Below are 18697 nucleotides of genomic sequence, written 5' to 3'. Positions count from 1 at the left end.
TGTTTAACTTGTTAGGTCTCAGAAACCTTAGTTATATTGCATCTGCTGTTTGATTTCCACTCCCCTCTCTACCCCGTGTTTTTGCTCGTCTGCCAAAATAGGTACCAGCCAGGAAAACTGTGATTTGCAAACTCAGGAGGCTTTTGTTTTGATCTCCCCAGCCCAGATTGCATGAGAGCAGAGCTGTATATTTTTCACTCTGGAAACACGTTCTAGGTCAGCTTTCTTCGTCCCCTCCTGAAAAAAAAAGGGGGGGGGGTCCTTGTTCAGTCTTCAATTTCAGCAGCAGGGAGAAGGGGGAAAATGAGAGAAAATTGCTAGTGTGTTAGAAATGGAATGAGAATTGTCTTTCTGACTCCAGGAATGATTGATGCAGTTCAGGGGAGTTATGTTTTGTGCATGGGGTTTCAGAGCAAAAATTCAAAAGAGAGCATCGCAGAACTTGAACTCCTCCAAATGTTCTTCCTGCCCCCAACCCCTTGGGCAAGGGGCACCATCTGAACACGCTCCCGACCCAGCGTGTGGCTGTGATGCCGTGGGGCTTGTCTCCTCTCATGTATTCTTAGCTGCTAGGGGCGCTGCTTTGGCTCCGCTTATGCTCCATTGAATCCAGCGTCTTGGGTTTGACCGTGGCTCGTACTTCAAAACAAGCTCTGTATTGCACAGCAGTGCTATCACCAATTCCTACAGAAGCCTTTTTTCCTAGTCCTTGGCCTAGTTAGTGCCTTTAATCCTAAAGTATATTATGGATCTTCTGAAAAGTTATATACATGTCGTATCTAATATATGGGAGAGATGGTTTTTCCCCTTTGCAAGTTTCTAGTCCTTGTTTCATCCCAATGAAACTCAGCTTCAAGCTACCTAACTTAAACTCCAACTTCCATCCTTGAGAGGTTTTAGGAAACCCTGTGTGATGGCTTCTCCATAATAAGCTAAACGGTGTCTTTAGCAATGCGCAGATTGAGTGGGGCAGGGTCTGCTGATGTTTAGATGTTCTGGTTCTGCTTCTGGAAACGGAGACCAAAGGTACCGATGGGCTTGTTTGGGGCTTAAACTCTTGAAATTTGCTTGGAACATTGTCACCTTGTGAAATGCAGGAGCAATAGCTGGATGGATGTAGTTGCAGTGCAGAGCTGGTAATGTCTTTATACCAGGCTTTCTACAGCATCTGGGTGCAGCCCCGCAACAGAGGATCCGTGGAGAGAAAAGGCCCCCTTCCCTTTTCAGTTCGTGTCCCTCTGGTTTGTATTCATAGCAGCACCCCTATGTGTCATCAGGAAAAGAGCTTGCCTTGCCTGGCCTTGTTTGCTCAGTGCACTCTCCTTATGAATGAATATTGTTTTAAAGCATGAACTACAGCATTGCTTTTGTACTTGGCACGCGCACGTAATAGCAGTAATTGTGGGCTGTGAATTTATGAGTTGCCCCACCACAGAGAATAGACTTTGATGTTTGTTTTATGAGACTGGAGGCAGGCAGGATATTGAAATATTCCAGATAGCTGCAGAAGTGGCATTGGCATAACGTGGGAAAGAAGAGGCACCCTGTCTTGTTCCCCTCCGATTCCTCCATTGCTTGCTGCGGATGCGTGTGTTATTGGACAGCTATTGTTTTACTTCATGTTTTTCCCTTAATGATAAGTAAGCGCTCATGTCCCATGGTGCAGGCTCTGTTTACATGATGCAGCTCTCAGCTTGCTACCTCTGCATGCTCCCTGGTACCCTCTTAGCCTCAGCTTTTGCTTTGAAAAGCTGCATTGCAAAAATAGTATCTCTTCAACCAGTGGGTCTGTTCCCTGGGTGAATTGGGAGCCAAACCTGCTGACTCCAGGTGTATAACAATAACTCCTCTTGGAGCTCTGGAGTTAGGGCACCACTTGGTTTGTGAAATCCCTTTAGGACTCGGTGGAAATGTGAAGCATGCTCTGACAGCAGAGTCTCCCTTGTTGTTGATGTGCAAGTCCAGAAGACCTGAGTGTGGCTCTTAGATGGCAGGTGGAGGTTGGAGGGTTGTAAACGGGGCAAGGAGGGAAGGAGTGATGGGAACTGCGAGGAGCCAGGTTGACAAACATCCATTTGACTCTTTAATATTTCTTTGCATGTGTTCTCTGATCTTGGCATTTAGGCCCTCTCCGATTCCCCATGACGGTTCTAAAGCTACATGGGTGGTAGGCGAGAGAGGACCGCTATAGCACAGGCCCCCAAATTTCTCCCAGCTATGCTTGTGTTTCAACAAATCACCTGTCTGATTAGCAGTGGTCTTCCCAAAAGATGTGCATGGCCTTCATTTGAAGACCTCAAGAGATGGAAAGCTATCCACTGGTGCAATAGAGGGAATCATCTGCACTGCTTAGAGGTTTCTGTGTGTGTTGCTTAAATGTGACCTTGCCTGGCTTTAATTTCTATCCATTTTTTCTGGTGCCTTTCCTTTCTAACCTGATGAGCCCTGGTATTTTCTCCCTGTGAACGTGCTTGCACTTTGCAATCAAATTGCATCTTGATCTTCTTTTAATAGGCTAAACAGGCTGAGCTCTGAGCGTATGTGGCCAGTTTCACTTTAAAGAATCAAATCCCTTTGATCATTGACTGCTAAGTGTAAGTACATTTAATCTAGTGAGAAACATCCACCCAGCAGATAGAAAAACTTTCTGCAGAATCTGTAACTGTTCAGCAAAGTGCAGATCTTTAGAAGTCCGTAATTTGCTCGCATCCCTTGATTTTTCTTTAGTGGATAGATTTTAGGTTTTGCCCATTACAGATTGGCTTTTCAGGCAAAACCAGAGCTTTGATGAGATGCTGTTTCCTCCATGTCTTCCCAGAAGCCAGATATCAAAGCTTGGCTTGAGTCCATAAGCTTTCCAGAAATTCCCATGCTTGTTTGAACAGCCTTCACACTCACTAAGGCCCCAGCAGCTGCATTTTGGTGATTGACACATCCACATCCAGTACTTCCTTATTTTGTGCCAGGAGCGTGATTTCTGGAAGACACGAGAATCTTTCTTGTTTCTTGTAGCTGTAGCTAGACCAGAGCATTTTCTGACCATTGAGCCTCTTGCAGATATATCTAACCTGCCACAGTCTTGCAATAGGGTCCTTGATAATCTTTGAAGAGAGACTGAGAGCTACTGAGGCAGCACGTATGTATGAGAGTACAGAAGGAATAACTGACGCTGGAGTCGTAGGGGTTAAGGTTGGATGTTTTTTCAGGAAATGCACCATTTGGATGTAGACTTCTGGTAATTATATCCCTTTTCTATTTGGCTTGGCTGAGCCTGCCTGGTCAGGAATGGTGGATCTGGGCATCCGATAACAGCAGGTGGTGTGTGTTTTGTTTTTGCTGCTTTTGTTCCTTATCTACACATTTTTGTTTTAGTCAAAGCGACCAGTCTGGCTGCAGGTGAGAAATTTATTCAGTGAGAAATTAGTTTTCCAGCATTGTAGAGATTGAGGTCTCTGCTGCACCGGTAGGTGGGAAGAGCTTAGAAACAGGGAAATCATGTTAATGTGCCCGAATGATGGGGGGAAGAGGGATAGTGGCTTGCACAAAGTGGGACAAGGGTTTTTCTCAGTGTAGCCAAAGAACTGCATTCTTGCCAGCAGCATGCAGGTACCTACCTACCCACGTCCAGCTCCTGGAGCTACCTCTTTGCAATGCAATGCCTGGAAAAAGCCCCTTTGTGCACAAGCGGACTCAGCTCAGACTTACTTATGTCAAAGACCTGGTGCAGTTTCTCTCTGCAAGAAGTTCCTATATTGCTTCTTCGGAGGTGCATTAAGTGGTGAATGTAGGAGAGAAACAGATGAACAGATAGTGCCAGATGTATCAGTAACTTAGGGAATAAATTTGCTGGTCACTGAAAGCTCTTAAGCGGAGATTTTCCAAGGCACAAATAAGAGTTGGGTCTTGAAGGTCTGTTGAATCTGGGTGTAGAAACCCAACTGCTCATCGTGCCTTGGAAAATTTCCCCACTAAAGTAATAGCTGGGAATATGTAGCAGTCTCTCTTCAGTATGGACGTGGGCTGGAGCAGAGTTCTCTGTTACATGCTGGGGCGGTTTGGTTATATGGACTTTCTGCAAAAGTGGTTTTTATCTTGCAATAAAAGTCAAATAGATTAAAAAATAAAAAAGTAACACTGTTGTACCTTGAGCAATCTACCTCTGTAAATGTAGGCACATTTCTTCTTTTAGGATAAATTTGTGCCAGGGATTTTTTATTTGAGGGTGCCACTGAGATAAGGGGTCAGAGGTAAGAGGTCAAAACCGAAACTGTTGGTGAAAGACTTCTTTGTGGGCTCTTAATTTTGTACCACAAGTAGCATCGTCTCCTGTACCCCTTTTGGTTAGCTTGTTGGTATTATTGGCAGCTTGTTTAAAGTAGTTGTCTCAATATTATTTTGCTACTTGGAAGTGTTGTTTACATCACAGTACTAAAGAATTTTTTTTAAAGCATGTCTTTTGTGGACTTGAAATCACGTCTTAGTTATAGTTTGGTAACACGCGTATGTGGCCGCGCCTGTGTAGATCACAAAAATGATGCCCATTTTGCAAATCCCAGCTCTTTGGGATTCACTGAGGGAGAAGTAGAGTTGCGTGCACACTGGGTTATATACCTTGAAGTTGTCTTACAGATGTTCCTGCCCAGCTGTGGTGCGCATCTCCCACAGGCCAGTTCATGGGGCAACGTGGCTGTCGCTGGGCATGGATGCAGGCTTGTCTGATCAATGCGTTTCAGCAAAGTTTTCGGGCTTGGTTGGTTGGCTGGCTCGTTTTATGGCTGAGGAGTTATTGTCACTAAATGACCTTTCCAATGGGACTGATGAAGGAAAGTGATGCAGCTTTTCCCCTTAGAAGGATGTCATCAAGTTTGCCAGACCAATAAATTCACCTGACCTAACTGGAGGATAGTCTCCCTTTTAAGACCTTTTACATTGTTAGGAATGACCAGCTGGGGAGGGGAAAGGAACAGAGGGAAAGACTTAAAAAAAGCAGGGTCATTGTCCAGAGGTCAGGTCTGGCTGGCCAACCTTTGGCATTGTCCTGGTTTAATTTTCTTGCCTGATACCCATTAAATGTTGGCAGTGTTGGACCAGGAGTTTCATTAACCCTGTGAAATAGGGAACATGGGAAGCAAATTTTCACTCTGTGGCTTACCTGTGACGTGGTTTGTCGTGGATGTCGGTATGAGGTTCGGCTAGTGCTGAATGTAACGTAGTGCCTGGTATCAAGTCATTTGGGAAGCACGCAAAAGATTACTGAGCCGTTTGCTTAAAAAAAAAAAAGGCCGTGTGATGAGAGGAGCTGCGGGGAGATATTCTTACAGTTACTCCTTCAAAATTGGAAGCAAGTGGTTCACCTTGCCGGGAAAGTCATTACCATTATTTATTATTAGAGCTCCAGTTGTGTATTTTTAACACTCCAGAGAAGATTAAGTGAGGGATAAATCTTAGATTTTATACTGTAAGAAAAATGATAGTTTGTGCTTCAGATGCGATGTTTGGGGGGGGTGGGGGAGGGAGGAGGTTCGTTGTGGTTTCTCAAGTGGCACAGGCGGCATGGTTGGGTGTCCACGGGGTTGAGTTGGTGTAAGGCAGGTTTGGGTTTTCTTTCTGATTTGGCTGTTAGCGCTAACTGGCTCTACAGGTATTTAGCAAAACTCTGCCATGTCCAAGTCTTTAGTTGCCAATAACTTTTTTTTTTCCGTCTTTCCCCAGTAGCTGTGCGCCCTGCCAAGTCTGTGCACAAGCCTTGAAATGACAAAGTACCCTTTAGTTAATTGCACAACGGATCGCCTAGAGTTAAAAGTTCTGATTTATATGACTATAGCTCTAACTGCTCAATAACACAGGCCTGTAATCTACTTTCATTTCAAACAGAACTGTGATTTATGGGGCAGCATGCCGCTTTAGCTCAGAAATGAGGTGTTCAACATATGCTCTGTTGACATAAATTTGGAATTTATCGCTCTTGTCAAAACTGCCTGTTGGACAAAGGTGCGTATTAAGGCAATAAATGGCTCAGAATAGTTTTCTGTCAAATTTCCTAACCATTGTATTCAGTCTATTTGAGGGGGAAAATATATACTTAAAAGTAATCAAATGTCCAAAATCCATACATCTTGTTTCGCGCGGCGCGCGCTACCAGGGGGTGGAGGTGGAGACGAGACGGGGCCTCACACAAAGTTACAGTATGTTTGGAAAGATTACCCAAGCTTTAGCTTGTCCGTTCTGTCGGGAGCAGGCTTTTCTCCCTCGTTGCACGGAGGGGAGGTGGGAGGGAGCAGGGAATGAAAGCTCATTAAATAAAAATAGTAAGAGACGTTTTTATGTATGTTTTTAAGCAGGCAGAGTTAGAGAGTGGGGCTGTAAACTGAGCAGAACAGGGCTTTGTTTATGGAGGAATTAAGCCACTCGCTGTTGTTTGCGGTTTTTACATATTAGGACTGGATGCACATGCCGTCTCCCGTCCTCTTAGAGAAAGGGAGATAAATTATTGGGAGGATAAAGGATTAGCTGTTGCCTGACCGGGAAGTAATAGAGTTAAGGCTGAGTAATAAAAATGCTCCTTTAGAAACTTTTAGAAAGTAGAAAATCGGTAAAAAGCACAACGTGTGAAGTAACCAAAGCAAAACGCCACGTGTGCCGTGTCACCGGGCCCTTAGCTTGTGACGGGAAGGCGCAGTGTGCTGGACCTTTCTGCTCCATGTGTGAAACTTCCCTGGCTTGCCAATAACCAGGGGAAGGTTTTCCAACATGCCTCACAGATTTAGGAACCCGGCACGCACCAACTTCGCCTTGCGCTCGCTGAATCCCCCGAGCTTTTGGGAATCCTCTTGCTAGTCCAGGCATAACCAATGCTGACGACCCAGGGTGAGGGTTGGGTTAGCCTGGAGTCAGAGAACTGGGATTTTTCTGCGCTGGCCTTGGAGCAAAGCCTTTACTAATGATGGTCTTAATTTCTCCCCCGCTGCTGCATGCGTGGGAATACGGCCCGCGTTGATAAATGCCCACACGTGGCCATTGTACGCTGCCGAACACAGCAAATCTCCCGAGTGGCGCAGAACCGTTTGCCCGTCCTTATCGCACAAAGCACCCTGTTGGGAAAACTCATAATTTTTACACCACACGATCTTGACTAGCCATTGCTGGAATTACCGTCTCTTTGAAGTGCTTTTTGCAGGGCATTTACAGGCCTTTTTAATTACCTCCAGGTTGTGAGGGGCCAACTTCCATTCCAGCTTTTGTTTGTTTGTTCTGTTCGGAAGGGAATATTGCTGCAGTTCCCCCGCCTGGGCTTCGAGTATAGTCAGCTGTATGGCAAACCTGCCTCAGCAGCACCAGTTCATGGAAGACCTCTCCATAAGCAGTTGAGCTTTGAACGATGCACAGCTCGTCCTCAAGGTACAGTACAGGCCCTGGGGTTTTTCAGGCTTTCGAACAAGGCCAGTTGGATAATCACAGCTCTGTACAACCCCTCAGTCAACACGCGCGGGGTGTTCATTTTAATGTCCTTGCTGGGAGGAGGGCGGGGGCAGCAAACAAGAGAGGTGGTTTCAGATGCCAGAACATCCTTGAGCAAGATCCGATGACCTGAAAACTTCAGCTCCTCCTTGGTTTGATGCTTGTGGGCGCCGCCAGCATTTTTAATAGAGTATAATTAAAGGAGAAAATGGTCTTAAAAAACCCCCCACCCTTTGAAATGTCTCCCGGAGAGGACAGGGCACTTCCAATGGGGATGCCTTCCCCAGCAACGCTCTGTTTATTTATTGGGCTTCATTTTTTCCAGCTCCCTGGGGTCTGGCATTGAGTGCGAGTGGTGTGAGGTGGGTGTTGTAGTGGGGATCTGCATGAAGCCATGGGGGGCAGCAGCTAACCGCATGCACTGGGGAAGGGAGCTTGACTTCCCTTCCTCCCTTGCCCTTGGGCCAAAGGGCAAATCTCCACCGTTTTCTCGTTTTCTTTTGTTCCGTTTTTCACGGGCCTCCATCCACTAGATGGCATAACCGTGCCAAGCTGGCACCTGCCTTTTGCCATCCACCGCAGGCTGGCACGTGACGGCACCCCTTCGCCGAAGGGGCCGGCTAGAGTAGCCCGTTGGCCCCCAGGAGCAGGGCACTGGGATGCCGAACGCTCGTTGGAAATGCATCGGAAAGGATGAGCTTTGTTGCTTTGGTTGCGATTCCCCCTGCCCAGGGAGCGAGGTTATGCGGGGTCTGCTGGGGACGGCAGGCGGGGAGCCCTGGCCGATGGGACGGGCCACACCGCCCTCGTCGCCCGGGCTGATGGGACAGGCCACGCCGTGCTCTTATCCGCGGTGTTCTCAGAAACAGTTCCTCTGAGACGCCGACGAGGTCTGTTGTGCTTCGAGCCCGAGTAATTGGATCCAGAGGCGAGGCAGGAAAACAAACACTGACGGCGAGCGGCAGAGAAGAGCTTCTTGGCGCTGGCCTGTTATGAGCATCCTCCCTACTGGGGCATCGGTGACAGCGCGGCGCCCTGGGCCAATGAAACGCTGGGTTTAGAGCTACTGTCGGTGAGGCGAGGGCTCGTTGGCAGGCTCTCAACCCCTCCCGCCCCAACCCCACCAACTTCTCAAAATCACTTTAACTAACTTAACCCCCCGACGGGGTTAACATAGGCATAACACAACGGTGATGAGGTCTCTCGCTGGCTTTTTCTCCTAGTAAAGGCAGAGCAAGCTGGAACCATTAATCCCAGAGCAGCCCTAGGAATATCTTAGGGATGGGTACGACTCTTTTCTCCCTTCTCTTCATTCCCTTGCACATCACCCGGTCTGCAGAGGACAGCACCTCTGGCCACGGTTGTGCGAGGTGCTGACCTTGGCTGCTCAAAGGCCTGTATAACACTCCTGAATTGATAGTTTCATCATTGCGTACATATGACGGGCTGGAAGGGACCTTGCAGATCATGGGGTCCAGCCCCCCTGCGCTTGGGCAGGAAAGACCGCTGGGATCAGATAACCCCAGCAAGAATTGTAGCATAGTCTTCTCCACAGGCCAACGACTGGATTTTGAACCCCTGTCATCCTTTGTCTCCGGTCCCCTCTCTTAGGGGAGTTTTGCCATCGAGGCCTTGCTAGATTTTTGGGGCAGCGCGTTTATATATATTGGGATGTGCTCACTTAACATTGCACAGTAAAGTAACTTTGCACGCTGGAAGCGTTAACTAGTGAGGCTGTATCTGCCTAAAAGTGCAGTATCTATTTTATTTATGGTAAGAAGGGGCTTTCTAGATTGCTGTTCGTCTTAATCCACAAACATCCTTTTGTTTGCTTCATGTGCTTATAGGGACGTTTCAGGATAAATGGGATATTGGGAATTTAATTTTACCATCAAACTGGCGTAATAACATACAGTTTATCTTCCCGTGCTCAAATTTGGGCAGCATCGCTGAGCATTGAAGTATTTTAATGCACTGTGTTTATTTTTCTTTTTAAAGGCACGAGTTTAGTAAAACTGCAGCAACATGTATTGATCTTTTCTCTCAGATCTTAACAGCCTGAGCAGCCGTAATACCTTGCTTACATCTGCCAGGTTTTTTTGTGCAGTTTTGCAACATCTCCTTAATCCAGTGAGCATAAATAGAACATTTCAATCATATTTTGCTACCAGGAGCCTAGCAGATAAAGCGCTTTAAGACCTTGTTGAAAGAGACTGTATAAGATTGTGCACGATAAGATCGTCCTATAAGCAGGCGCCAAATGAAAAAACTTTTGTTCCCGGCAAAATTTGTTGATAGAGATATTGGAAATAAATTGCTTAGTGAGAATCGGAGCATTTTAAAACAATGGGTGGGTTACATAACGACCGGAAATATCGGCGCTGAAGTCCGATTGCCATGTAGATCTCTATGCGAGCTGTTGTGCTAGGAAGATTGATGTGTTCTTTTGTTGTTTCTGACACCATGCTCTAACACTTGTATTTATTTTTTTTAGAGCGAGTGTGTGCATGTGCGAGAGTGAGTCTTATCTACAGGCCCGTAACTAGGACTGTGGTCAGCTTCAAAGGCTATTGTCTGTCCTTACAGTTACAAAGACAATGGTACCCCAGCCAGCACAGCTGAAAGCTCAACCGTACGCTTCTTCAAACCATTACGCGTATCGCACAACTTTCTTATTCGGGTGTCCCTACATACAAATTTGATCGTTAAAATATACAAAGATTTTCCCGGGGGGAAGATGTAGAACTAGAGCAAAAGTGCAGGTGTTTCCTTTTTTTTTTTTTAATAGCCACAATTAATCAGATTAAAGATTGATTAGTGCAACACAGCTGATAGACGGCCTTCTTCCACCTGATGGAAAGCTGCTCGGTCCTAGGCCTGCGGTGCTGTCTGCTGGGGTCAATGACACAGTTCCCATTGACACCACTGGTGCCACATTGGGTCCCCAACAGGGATTCATTTCTCTGTTCCAGAACCTGTCTCCAATTTGACGACTATGCAGTCTCATACAGACCCTGGGCATACATAACAGAGCTGCTTTTTTTGCGATAGGGTTGCAAGATGCAGGGACTGCAAGCTTCCCCCCTTCCACCTTCAGTTTTTCACAGCACCGTTCCAGGGAAATGACCCAAGACCTTGACACGTTGCAAGCTCGACCCACCCGGCTGGTATAAATCCACGTCGCTCCAGTCCAGTGGTCTGGGCCCAGTCCCCAAAAGCTGTGCGCTCCCTCCGTTTCCACTGACGTCTTTGAGGGAGGAGAGCCTGCAGCCTCGTGGATGATTTGGTTTTGTGTCTAAGTATCCACTCCGTTCAGACCTGAAGGGCAGAAGCTGTTTTAACAGCAAACACAGATTTCTGTGCAGTTGTCTAAGGCAGGAAAGGAAGAATATTGCAGCCCATGGAAACTGCAAAGTGCCTTTGGGTAGCTTGAAGGCACTAACCCCCGCACTTTAGGGGAGTGCCATCTTGGACAGCAACCGTGCTCAAATCAATAGAGATTTATATTAATTTATATGTAGAGAGCGCTCGGGAGTCTGGCGCAGTCGCATCCCAAAGTTGTTACCGTCACTTAATGTGTTAAAGGGCTTTGGGCACTGGAAAAAAAATCAGCCAGCTGCAACCGTATTGTTTCAAGTTGTTTTCCAGTGGACAGTTCCAGTCTCTGTAAAGAAATGCCAGTGAAAGCAAGCATGTTGTTTTACACGGGACATCAGGCACCATCCGGCGTACTTGCTGGTACACCCCATTGTGTGCATTCGTGCCATATGTGGATATGCGATTGATCCTGAGCTGGTCCGGTGGCAGTTAAAGGGTTAAGAAAAGTTCTTGCGTTTGAGGTAATGGTCTTCTTCCCTGCCTTCCTCGCCTCCTCTAACTTGGCTAGCGATTGGTTTTCGTTTTTAAAAAGTGTTGATTGAAATTTTGTGCCTTTTTTATGGGTATATTTACGGCGAACATAAAGTGCTGTATTAAAAAAAATAAATTGTGTTGTAAAAGCCTTGGGTAATGTTTATTAATATTGACTAGTCATGGAGCAATGAGCTCTATCGCTAGCAAGCATAATTTGTGGTAACGGTAGCATCTTGTCAAATGGCTCTATTAATATGAGTCGGTGCCTTTTAAAAAACTCAGCAGTGCGTGTCTTGGCTCTTCTGGGCAGGCAGGAGACCCGGGCCCGCAGGCCCCAGATACTAACGGGGCGTATCACCTCCATTCTTCACCTCTTGTAGTCCAATCGCCCTCTCTCCCCCAACTGCCCTGGTTTAAATCTTGGTATCTCTGGCCAGGTTCATACTTTGTTCTCTGTGTCAAGGCACCATATGTTTGGCGAGCTCCTATCTCGACGTTCCATTCTAGAAAACGGGGCGGAAAGGTTTTTTTTGGCCAGGAAGCAAGAAAAGTACTTTTTTTTTTGTTAAGATAAGCAAACTGTTGGCAACTTCCAACAGAACAAACCTCCCCCTCCTTTCGGCAGTACTAATGTCCTGTATTGCGTGCTAATGATTTGGGTCTGTAGCTGCAACGATGAAGCTAAACGCTTTTACGTAGCGTGTTCCCTCTGTAGGTCTCCAAGTGCCTTATGAAGGAGAAAAGGTCCATTATCCCCTTTTGTGCAAATGTGGAAATCAAGGTGCATGGGAGGGAAGGGGCTTCTTGGAGCTGGGCAGGGAACCCAGGTGCCTCGGGTCCCAACACATTGCCCTATGCCGGGAGGCAAAGCAAGCCACCCTTTGGGGACCCAGTGTGACACCAGTCGGGTCAATGGGACAAAACAGAGGGCCCAGTACTGAGCAGCTTTCCATCAGGTGGAAGAAGGCTGTCTGTCAGCTGTATTGCACTGATCAATCTTTAACCTGATTAAATGTTGCTTTGAAGAAAGAAAGAAAGAAAAAACCAAAACACCTGCACTTCTGCTGTATTTCTACATCATTTTTGTCCCCGGGAAAAACTTTGTATATTTTCAGGATTAAAATTGTATGTAGGGACAGACAAATAAGAAAGTTGTGTGATGCATGTAATGGTTTGAAGAATCATACTGGTGAGCTTTAAACTGAGCTGTCTGGGGTACCATCTTCTTGTGAGGACACCTTGACTTCACGCCTTTTGGACTTTTAGAAAGGATGTCTTGGTGGAAGGCCACTTGATTTCAGTCCCAATAAGGATAAGAGATGGCAGTAACTCTTAATGCGGGCAGTTCTTGGTAGAACAGTCTCATCCTAGAGGAAAAAGCTTTTGGCTATAAAGAACGATGTCCGGAAGCGACCATTACTCCTAGAATGAAGATCTTTGAATTCAACCAATGTCAAAGATAATTTTTTTTAACGCTGATAAATTTTCAGAGTCTTCATTATATTCTCAATATCACTTAGGACAAAAAAAAAGGCTGCTATTTTTTTTTTCAAGGGCTACTTTTATAAATTATTTTATTTTCCAAGTAAGTAATAATTTTTTTTTCTTTAACTCCCTGAAAATTCATTTTGCTCTCCAAGAGACAAGTGCTCTAACTTTGGAGAAGGATGCACCGCCATCTTCCAAATGCCATGGCATAAGCCTTGCTGGGAGTACAAAACTAACCTCATTCATAACTCTGAAGTGGCATTGGGCACAGCAATAATTAAAAATGTAAAATGAACAGATCGGTCCTTATTTAACGGACTGCTTGGCAGTGGGGATCTGTCGGGATTGCATTTTATTTATTTATTTTGCAAGATAGATCAGACCTTCGGATACAAAATCTTCTCAGCCTCAATTCGTGCATGACTTAATCCTGTGCTGTGACACAGTCAGTCCTGCATGATTATGTTACACCCCGAAGTTAAGAGATGAAACTTGTTCTCATTTGGTCCTCGGGTTTGTTTTTGGTTTTGTCTGTTAAAATTCTGACTGAAATCTGTTCCCCTTTACAGTCTAGCATTGGGCATGAAGGGATTTAACAGGGTAGGGAAGCATATTTACAGTGCATAGAGAATGCATGATGGGTTCATTGCTCCGCACCACGCCTGAAATGATCAGATTGTGTCTGTGAAATAGGCAAAGATAGCTGTCCCGTGACTGTTCATGAGGCCATCGTATCCTCTTGGAATATGGTAGGATCCTACTCCTACTGGGAGACCTGGGAAGAGACTGGTGGTTTCCAGTAACCTTTGTGGATACATGCCTTACTTGTCTTCAAAGATCTCGACAAGAGCAGCACTTTATCCCAACTTTTAAAGTTTCTGTAGGACTTCTTCATATCAGCAAAGCAGTTGTCAGAACTGCAGGACACGTTTTGCAATGGAAATTCAGCCTTGCTGTAGACCTGAAATTGTTGAATTCCTGCATGCAAATAAAGGAAAAACAAATTCCATTCCAAATCTTTTGCAAACACCTTTGGCCATAAATGAAATCTTTATACATGCCTTAGCATGGTAAATTGCTCCTTAGATAAACTTGAAATGCCAAGACCTGTTTAGCATGAAGTTTGGGGGCCAAATAGCAGGAAAACTGACCTCTCTGTCACCATGTTCTGGCTAGCAGGGTTTCACAACCTGGTGGTGTGACTCTTGTAAGAAATACAGCTGGGCAAAAGAGTAGAAAGTCCAGGAGCTGTCGTATCATAGTACAGTCATGGGCTGTAGCAGGAGTCTTTATTGGCTGTTCTAAAGAAAACCTCTTGAAAGAGTTTGTTAATTATAATGATTTTATATAGACTAATTGACGTGGTAGTGTCTTGGCCCTCCCAGAAGAGAGCTGTATTATTCTTTTTTTTATTTTTATGAAACTACGTAAATACTCAGTGGTCCATAGTTTGGAGCTCTGAATCATAGACTCATAAAAAATTCAGGTTGGAAGGGACCTCAGGAGGTCACATCTAGTCCAACCCCCTGCTCCAAGCAGCACCAGCCCCAACTCCATCACCCCAGCCAAGGCTTTGTCTACCTGGGTCTGAAACCCCCCCAAGGATGGAGATGCCATCACCTCTCTAGGGATCCTGTTCCAGTGCTTCACCACCCTCCTAGTGAGAGGTATTTCAGACATCCAACCTCAACTTCCCTCGCTGCAACTTGAGCCCATTGCTTCTTGTTCTGTATCTGCCCCCACTGGGAACAGTCCAGCTCCAGCCTCTTTGGACCTCCCTGCAGGGAGCTGAAGGCTGCTATTCAATCCCCCCTCGGTCTTCTGTGAAAGGGCCCAGGCTCCGTTTGAGAGTTGCCTGATATTGCACGGCCCAGAAATCACTTTTCCAACAAAAAACATGTCAGCGGGTCATGGCTTTAAGAATCCCTGCTCTCTGCCAGCTCTGCACAAGGTTGTTTGTATGTTGTACTTGGCACCAGCACAACAAAAATAGGCTCGTGTTATTGCAAAGCGATGATAAATCGTGGAGTTGAGCAGAGGGTTGAGTCCATATTTGTTGTATCACTCCCCAAAAACATTAGCAAACAGCTTTCTGTTTACAGAACCTTATTTTGAAACCCTACATGTGTTCTGGTACCACAGACCTTTCCGTTCCCATCTGTAGGCAGAGATCACAGTAAATGGTGTGTCTTAGGAAAAACAGACTAGCAAACTTGGCTCTCTAGCAATGATTTTTTTTTAAATATTTGTCTGAACTACAAAGCCTGAGCTGCTCCTCACAACAATAAATGAATCAACATCTGACTTTATGAAATAATCAAAGTAACAAATGTTCACTCGAGATTGTTCTCGGCCCTGTTTAATGTTTCTCCATTTAGTTGGATCAGCAATAGATGTTTGCGAGTTGACACTGCCCAGAAACATTCCAGCGTTAGCTTGCGTGTGGTTGGGGATTGAGCAAGAAATTGTAGTGAAAAGGGGTGGGCGGGTTGGTGGGGGAGACGTGTCTTGGGGACTGGCTACCAGGGACCCAAAGAAACTGCAATTGAAAGGATCCTCTCATTATTGCAGTGTGAGGTTAAGACCAAAAAGTATGCATGCATTTGCTAGAATACGATATCCCCTTGCTAGGGTCATGCTTTCGAGCTTGGCACGTTCACATGGTTAGTGCTATCCCTGTGGCCCATGTGGCTGTGACATGTCTTTTGGAAATGAAGGATGGAAATTTGGGCGGCGTTTGAGTTCCCCAGATCTGTGCAGGCAGTGTCTGCTTGAGATGATGCGTCTGGGAGAGCCACCCTAATTGCAGTGGAGCAGGTGACTGCTTTAGGAGGACGGATGAATGTCCTCCTGGCAAGAAGCAGCCCATACCTGATGCCTAGATCTTGCCCTGCCAGGATTATTGCAGTGGCAGGCAGTATGTGGGCACGGGAGCTTTTGCTGGGTCTCTTCCCAGACCTGCCACTGTCCTCACCTGCCCTGGAGTGTTTGCTGCCTTAGTTAATGCTCATCTGTTGCTATCCCAGCGGCGCTGCTTCTGTGATGTATGACGAGACATAATTGAGAGATCAACTCCAGTGTGCATTTCCTGTGAAATGAATGTCCATCACACATGGCATACTTGGTAATGGGTCTTGGAGACCTCAGGAAGTCTGAAAAGTTTGCATCTTTTATTTCACGTGTGACCAAAAACAATTAAGAAAAGCCTCGAGTCTTTCTGGAAACCTCCCCAAAGTAGACTGATTTGCAAAACGTTCAGTAGCTCTTGGTATTACCAGAAGTTCCTGGAGGAAGGCAGATTTGAATAGGTGCTTTTTTTAATAAACCAATTTAGAAAAATCGAGGTAGAGTGTTTTAAATCTAAGTGATTTAAACGAGTGATTTTTTTTTTCTTTTTAAATCTTCATTTAAAACTTTAATTTAAACAGTCTACTTCACATTTGTACTTTTCAGTTTCCTTAAAAGAAGGTTGATCCGTATGGGCTGCTAACCATAAGAACATGTTGATTTTGCAACTAAATATAGCTGTTAAATTAAATTTGGTACTTTGTTCATCCAACCAGGAGAACACATGGCATCTAAGCACATTTTAGGCAGTTGTATAACTTAGCTTATAGGTGTAGAGTTTCTTAAAGTTTTGCATTTTTTTCGATCTTGGCAAATTGCAAGTGACACATTTACTAGAGGATGATTAATTTTTTACTTGTGATTTTGTGTCAAGCTGCATTTGGATGGAAATTGGAATTTGATTAAAAATGCACATAAACATTATTTTAAAATTAGTCATTAAATAAAACTACCTCTTAAATATGCTGGATACATGGGGGGCGGGAGGTGGGGGAAGGGGGAACAAATGTATTACAGGGTAGTTTGCATTTAAATCTGATTTATTTTACCAAGGAGAAGCATTTCTTGTGGTTAATGAATTGAGCTGGTGTTTTGTTCTGTTTTTTTCCTGGGCCTACATCCTTTAAGATTTTAGAGCGGGTAGAGCTATTCTTTGTTGCGTCACTTGAGCTGCATTCTGGAGAGAAAACAAGGTTTTCTGCTTTTTTTTAAACTCCCACCTGGTTTCTTCACTTTGATTGAACCAGTCAATGAGCAGCTGAGTTAGATGAATCCTGAAATGAAGGCAATATTCTCCTTGCATTTGTAGAAGAGGCTTCTGCTATCCAGGGCTGGGCTGGCCCTTGCAGCACATCCTGGTTGCATGTGCTTACTTAGCTGGGGACTTCCCGGGCCTGGCTCCCTGTGAAACTTCGACAGCAAATGCACACTCCTGAATTTTTGCATTGAGCGTAAATCATATCAATAGAGTCCGGGAGGCTTGCGCCATGGAGGTAGCCTGTCATCATTTTAGATTTCCTTTTAAATGGATTTATTTTAAACAGATCATGTGGGCGTTATCTGCTGTTAATTTCATTTTAATCCTGTTTTATTTTTATTTTAAACACTCGTGGCTTTGTAGCCATCCTGCAAACCCAGCGTGCGACGTTTCCCCTAATGTTTTCCAAACTGAAGCAGAATCGGTCTGAATATAACCCAACTGCTGGAAAACCAAACCAGGCCTTTAAGTGCCAGGCACCTTTGCAGGCTGTGGGCAACAGGTTCGGAGGGGCTTCTCCCTCCCCAGACCCGGTGCCCCTAGGCTCGCTTGTCCGGGTTGCTCGTCTCTGAGGCAGAGGGCAGCAAAGGAGCGATGTCCCTGGGCAGCCCGGGTCGTGGGTTCGGCCTGGCGCGGGAGCACTTGGGCTGAGCTTCCCCAGTGCTGCTAGCTGGGAGCAGTCCCATTCCCCCCTCCCATCCCTCCGGCTGTCTAGCTTTGTCCGCGTTCCTCCGAGTTGCGTTCCCACGGCGTTAATGAGAAAATTCACGGCTTACGTGTAGGTTTCATGAAATATTCAGAGGGCCACGGTGCTAACGTTTTAAATAAACTCCCCTTCCCTCCCCACCTTGCAAACGGGTGGAAGGACTGATCAGTCTCTCTTCTCTCCTAGGAAGCTTCACAGTGGCATGAAGACTTACGGATGCGAGTTGTGCGGGAAACGGTTCTTGGACAGCTTGCGGCTCCGAATGCACTTACTGGCTCACTCAGGTAGGTTTGGAAAGGTGGATGCTCTGGGCAGCGAATGCTGCCTCCTCTGTCCGGTCCGCCCAGTGCCCCAAACCTCTCGAAACTCCCAGTGAAGAAAAGAGTATGAAGGGAGGTGGAGGGGTGTGCGTGCCCCATGCATGCATGTGTGGGGATGGATGACTTCTCCGAATGACAAATTGCAAACGCTTCTTCCAAGGACAGGTATTTGAATGTTCAGAATTTGTTTCCAACTCTTCAACTGGGGAAATATTCACCCGGGGAAGCAGCATGGAAGGACAGACTCTGAATCTCTCCTGCTCAGTTTGTGCCGTGGATGGACATTCAAGTGGGGGTTTATCCCTTCCCTTCCACCTTTTGTAGGTGTGTCATTTTTGCCTCTGTCTCCTGAATACTGTATGTTCCATGTACAAGCGCTCACTGCAATTTCATTAGCAAAGCCATTGCAGAATTAGGCGCTCTCTGTCTAATGAATCTAACTATTGGGTTCAAATTATGCAGGCCCCTTAATTAAATAGATATAGAGAGGTTGGAATGCTAAGCTAGTGAGAAGACTTTGTGTTTTGCAAGTTAATTTAGTCTGAAATACCTATTGGGTCTGCAGCCCCACATGCAATTAGCTTTTGTATTAAAAAAACAAAAAAAAAACCCCAACCCAGCAGCCCTTGGACCCAATTGCACAGATGTAGGCAGGAATCCGTGTCCCGTTCCCTGAAGGGCAAATCACTTAGGGTCCAAATGAGGGGCAAGCATGGGCTCTCCAGGCTGGGCGTGCATCGTATTTCTGCAAGGAGGCTCGTGCCAGCG

General features: G+C 45.7%; 1 protein-coding gene across 1 annotated transcript in view; it reads left to right on the top strand.

Moving 5' to 3' along the window:
* The window catches only part of ZBTB16 (zinc finger and BTB domain containing 16), a 168556-nt gene that overhangs the window by 61902 nt on the left and 87957 nt on the right, over positions 1 to 18697 (top strand). Inside the window, exon 2 of the mRNA XM_090026714.1 lies at positions 17796 to 17893. Within this exon, the coding sequence (XP_089882840.1) occupies positions 17796 to 17893 (98 nt within the window). The remainder of the gene's footprint in view (positions 1 to 17795; positions 17894 to 18697) is intronic.

The sequence above is a fragment of the Crocodylus siamensis genome, chromosome 14, assembly GCF_052110815.1.
Source record: "Crocodylus siamensis isolate JL-2025a chromosome 14, ASM5211081v1, whole genome shotgun sequence".
In the NCBI taxonomy this organism is placed as follows: Eukaryota; Metazoa; Chordata; order Crocodylia; family Crocodylidae; genus Crocodylus; species Crocodylus siamensis.
Note: the sequence above shows the minus strand (reverse complement) of the source record. Positions and strands in the feature narration are given on the sequence as shown.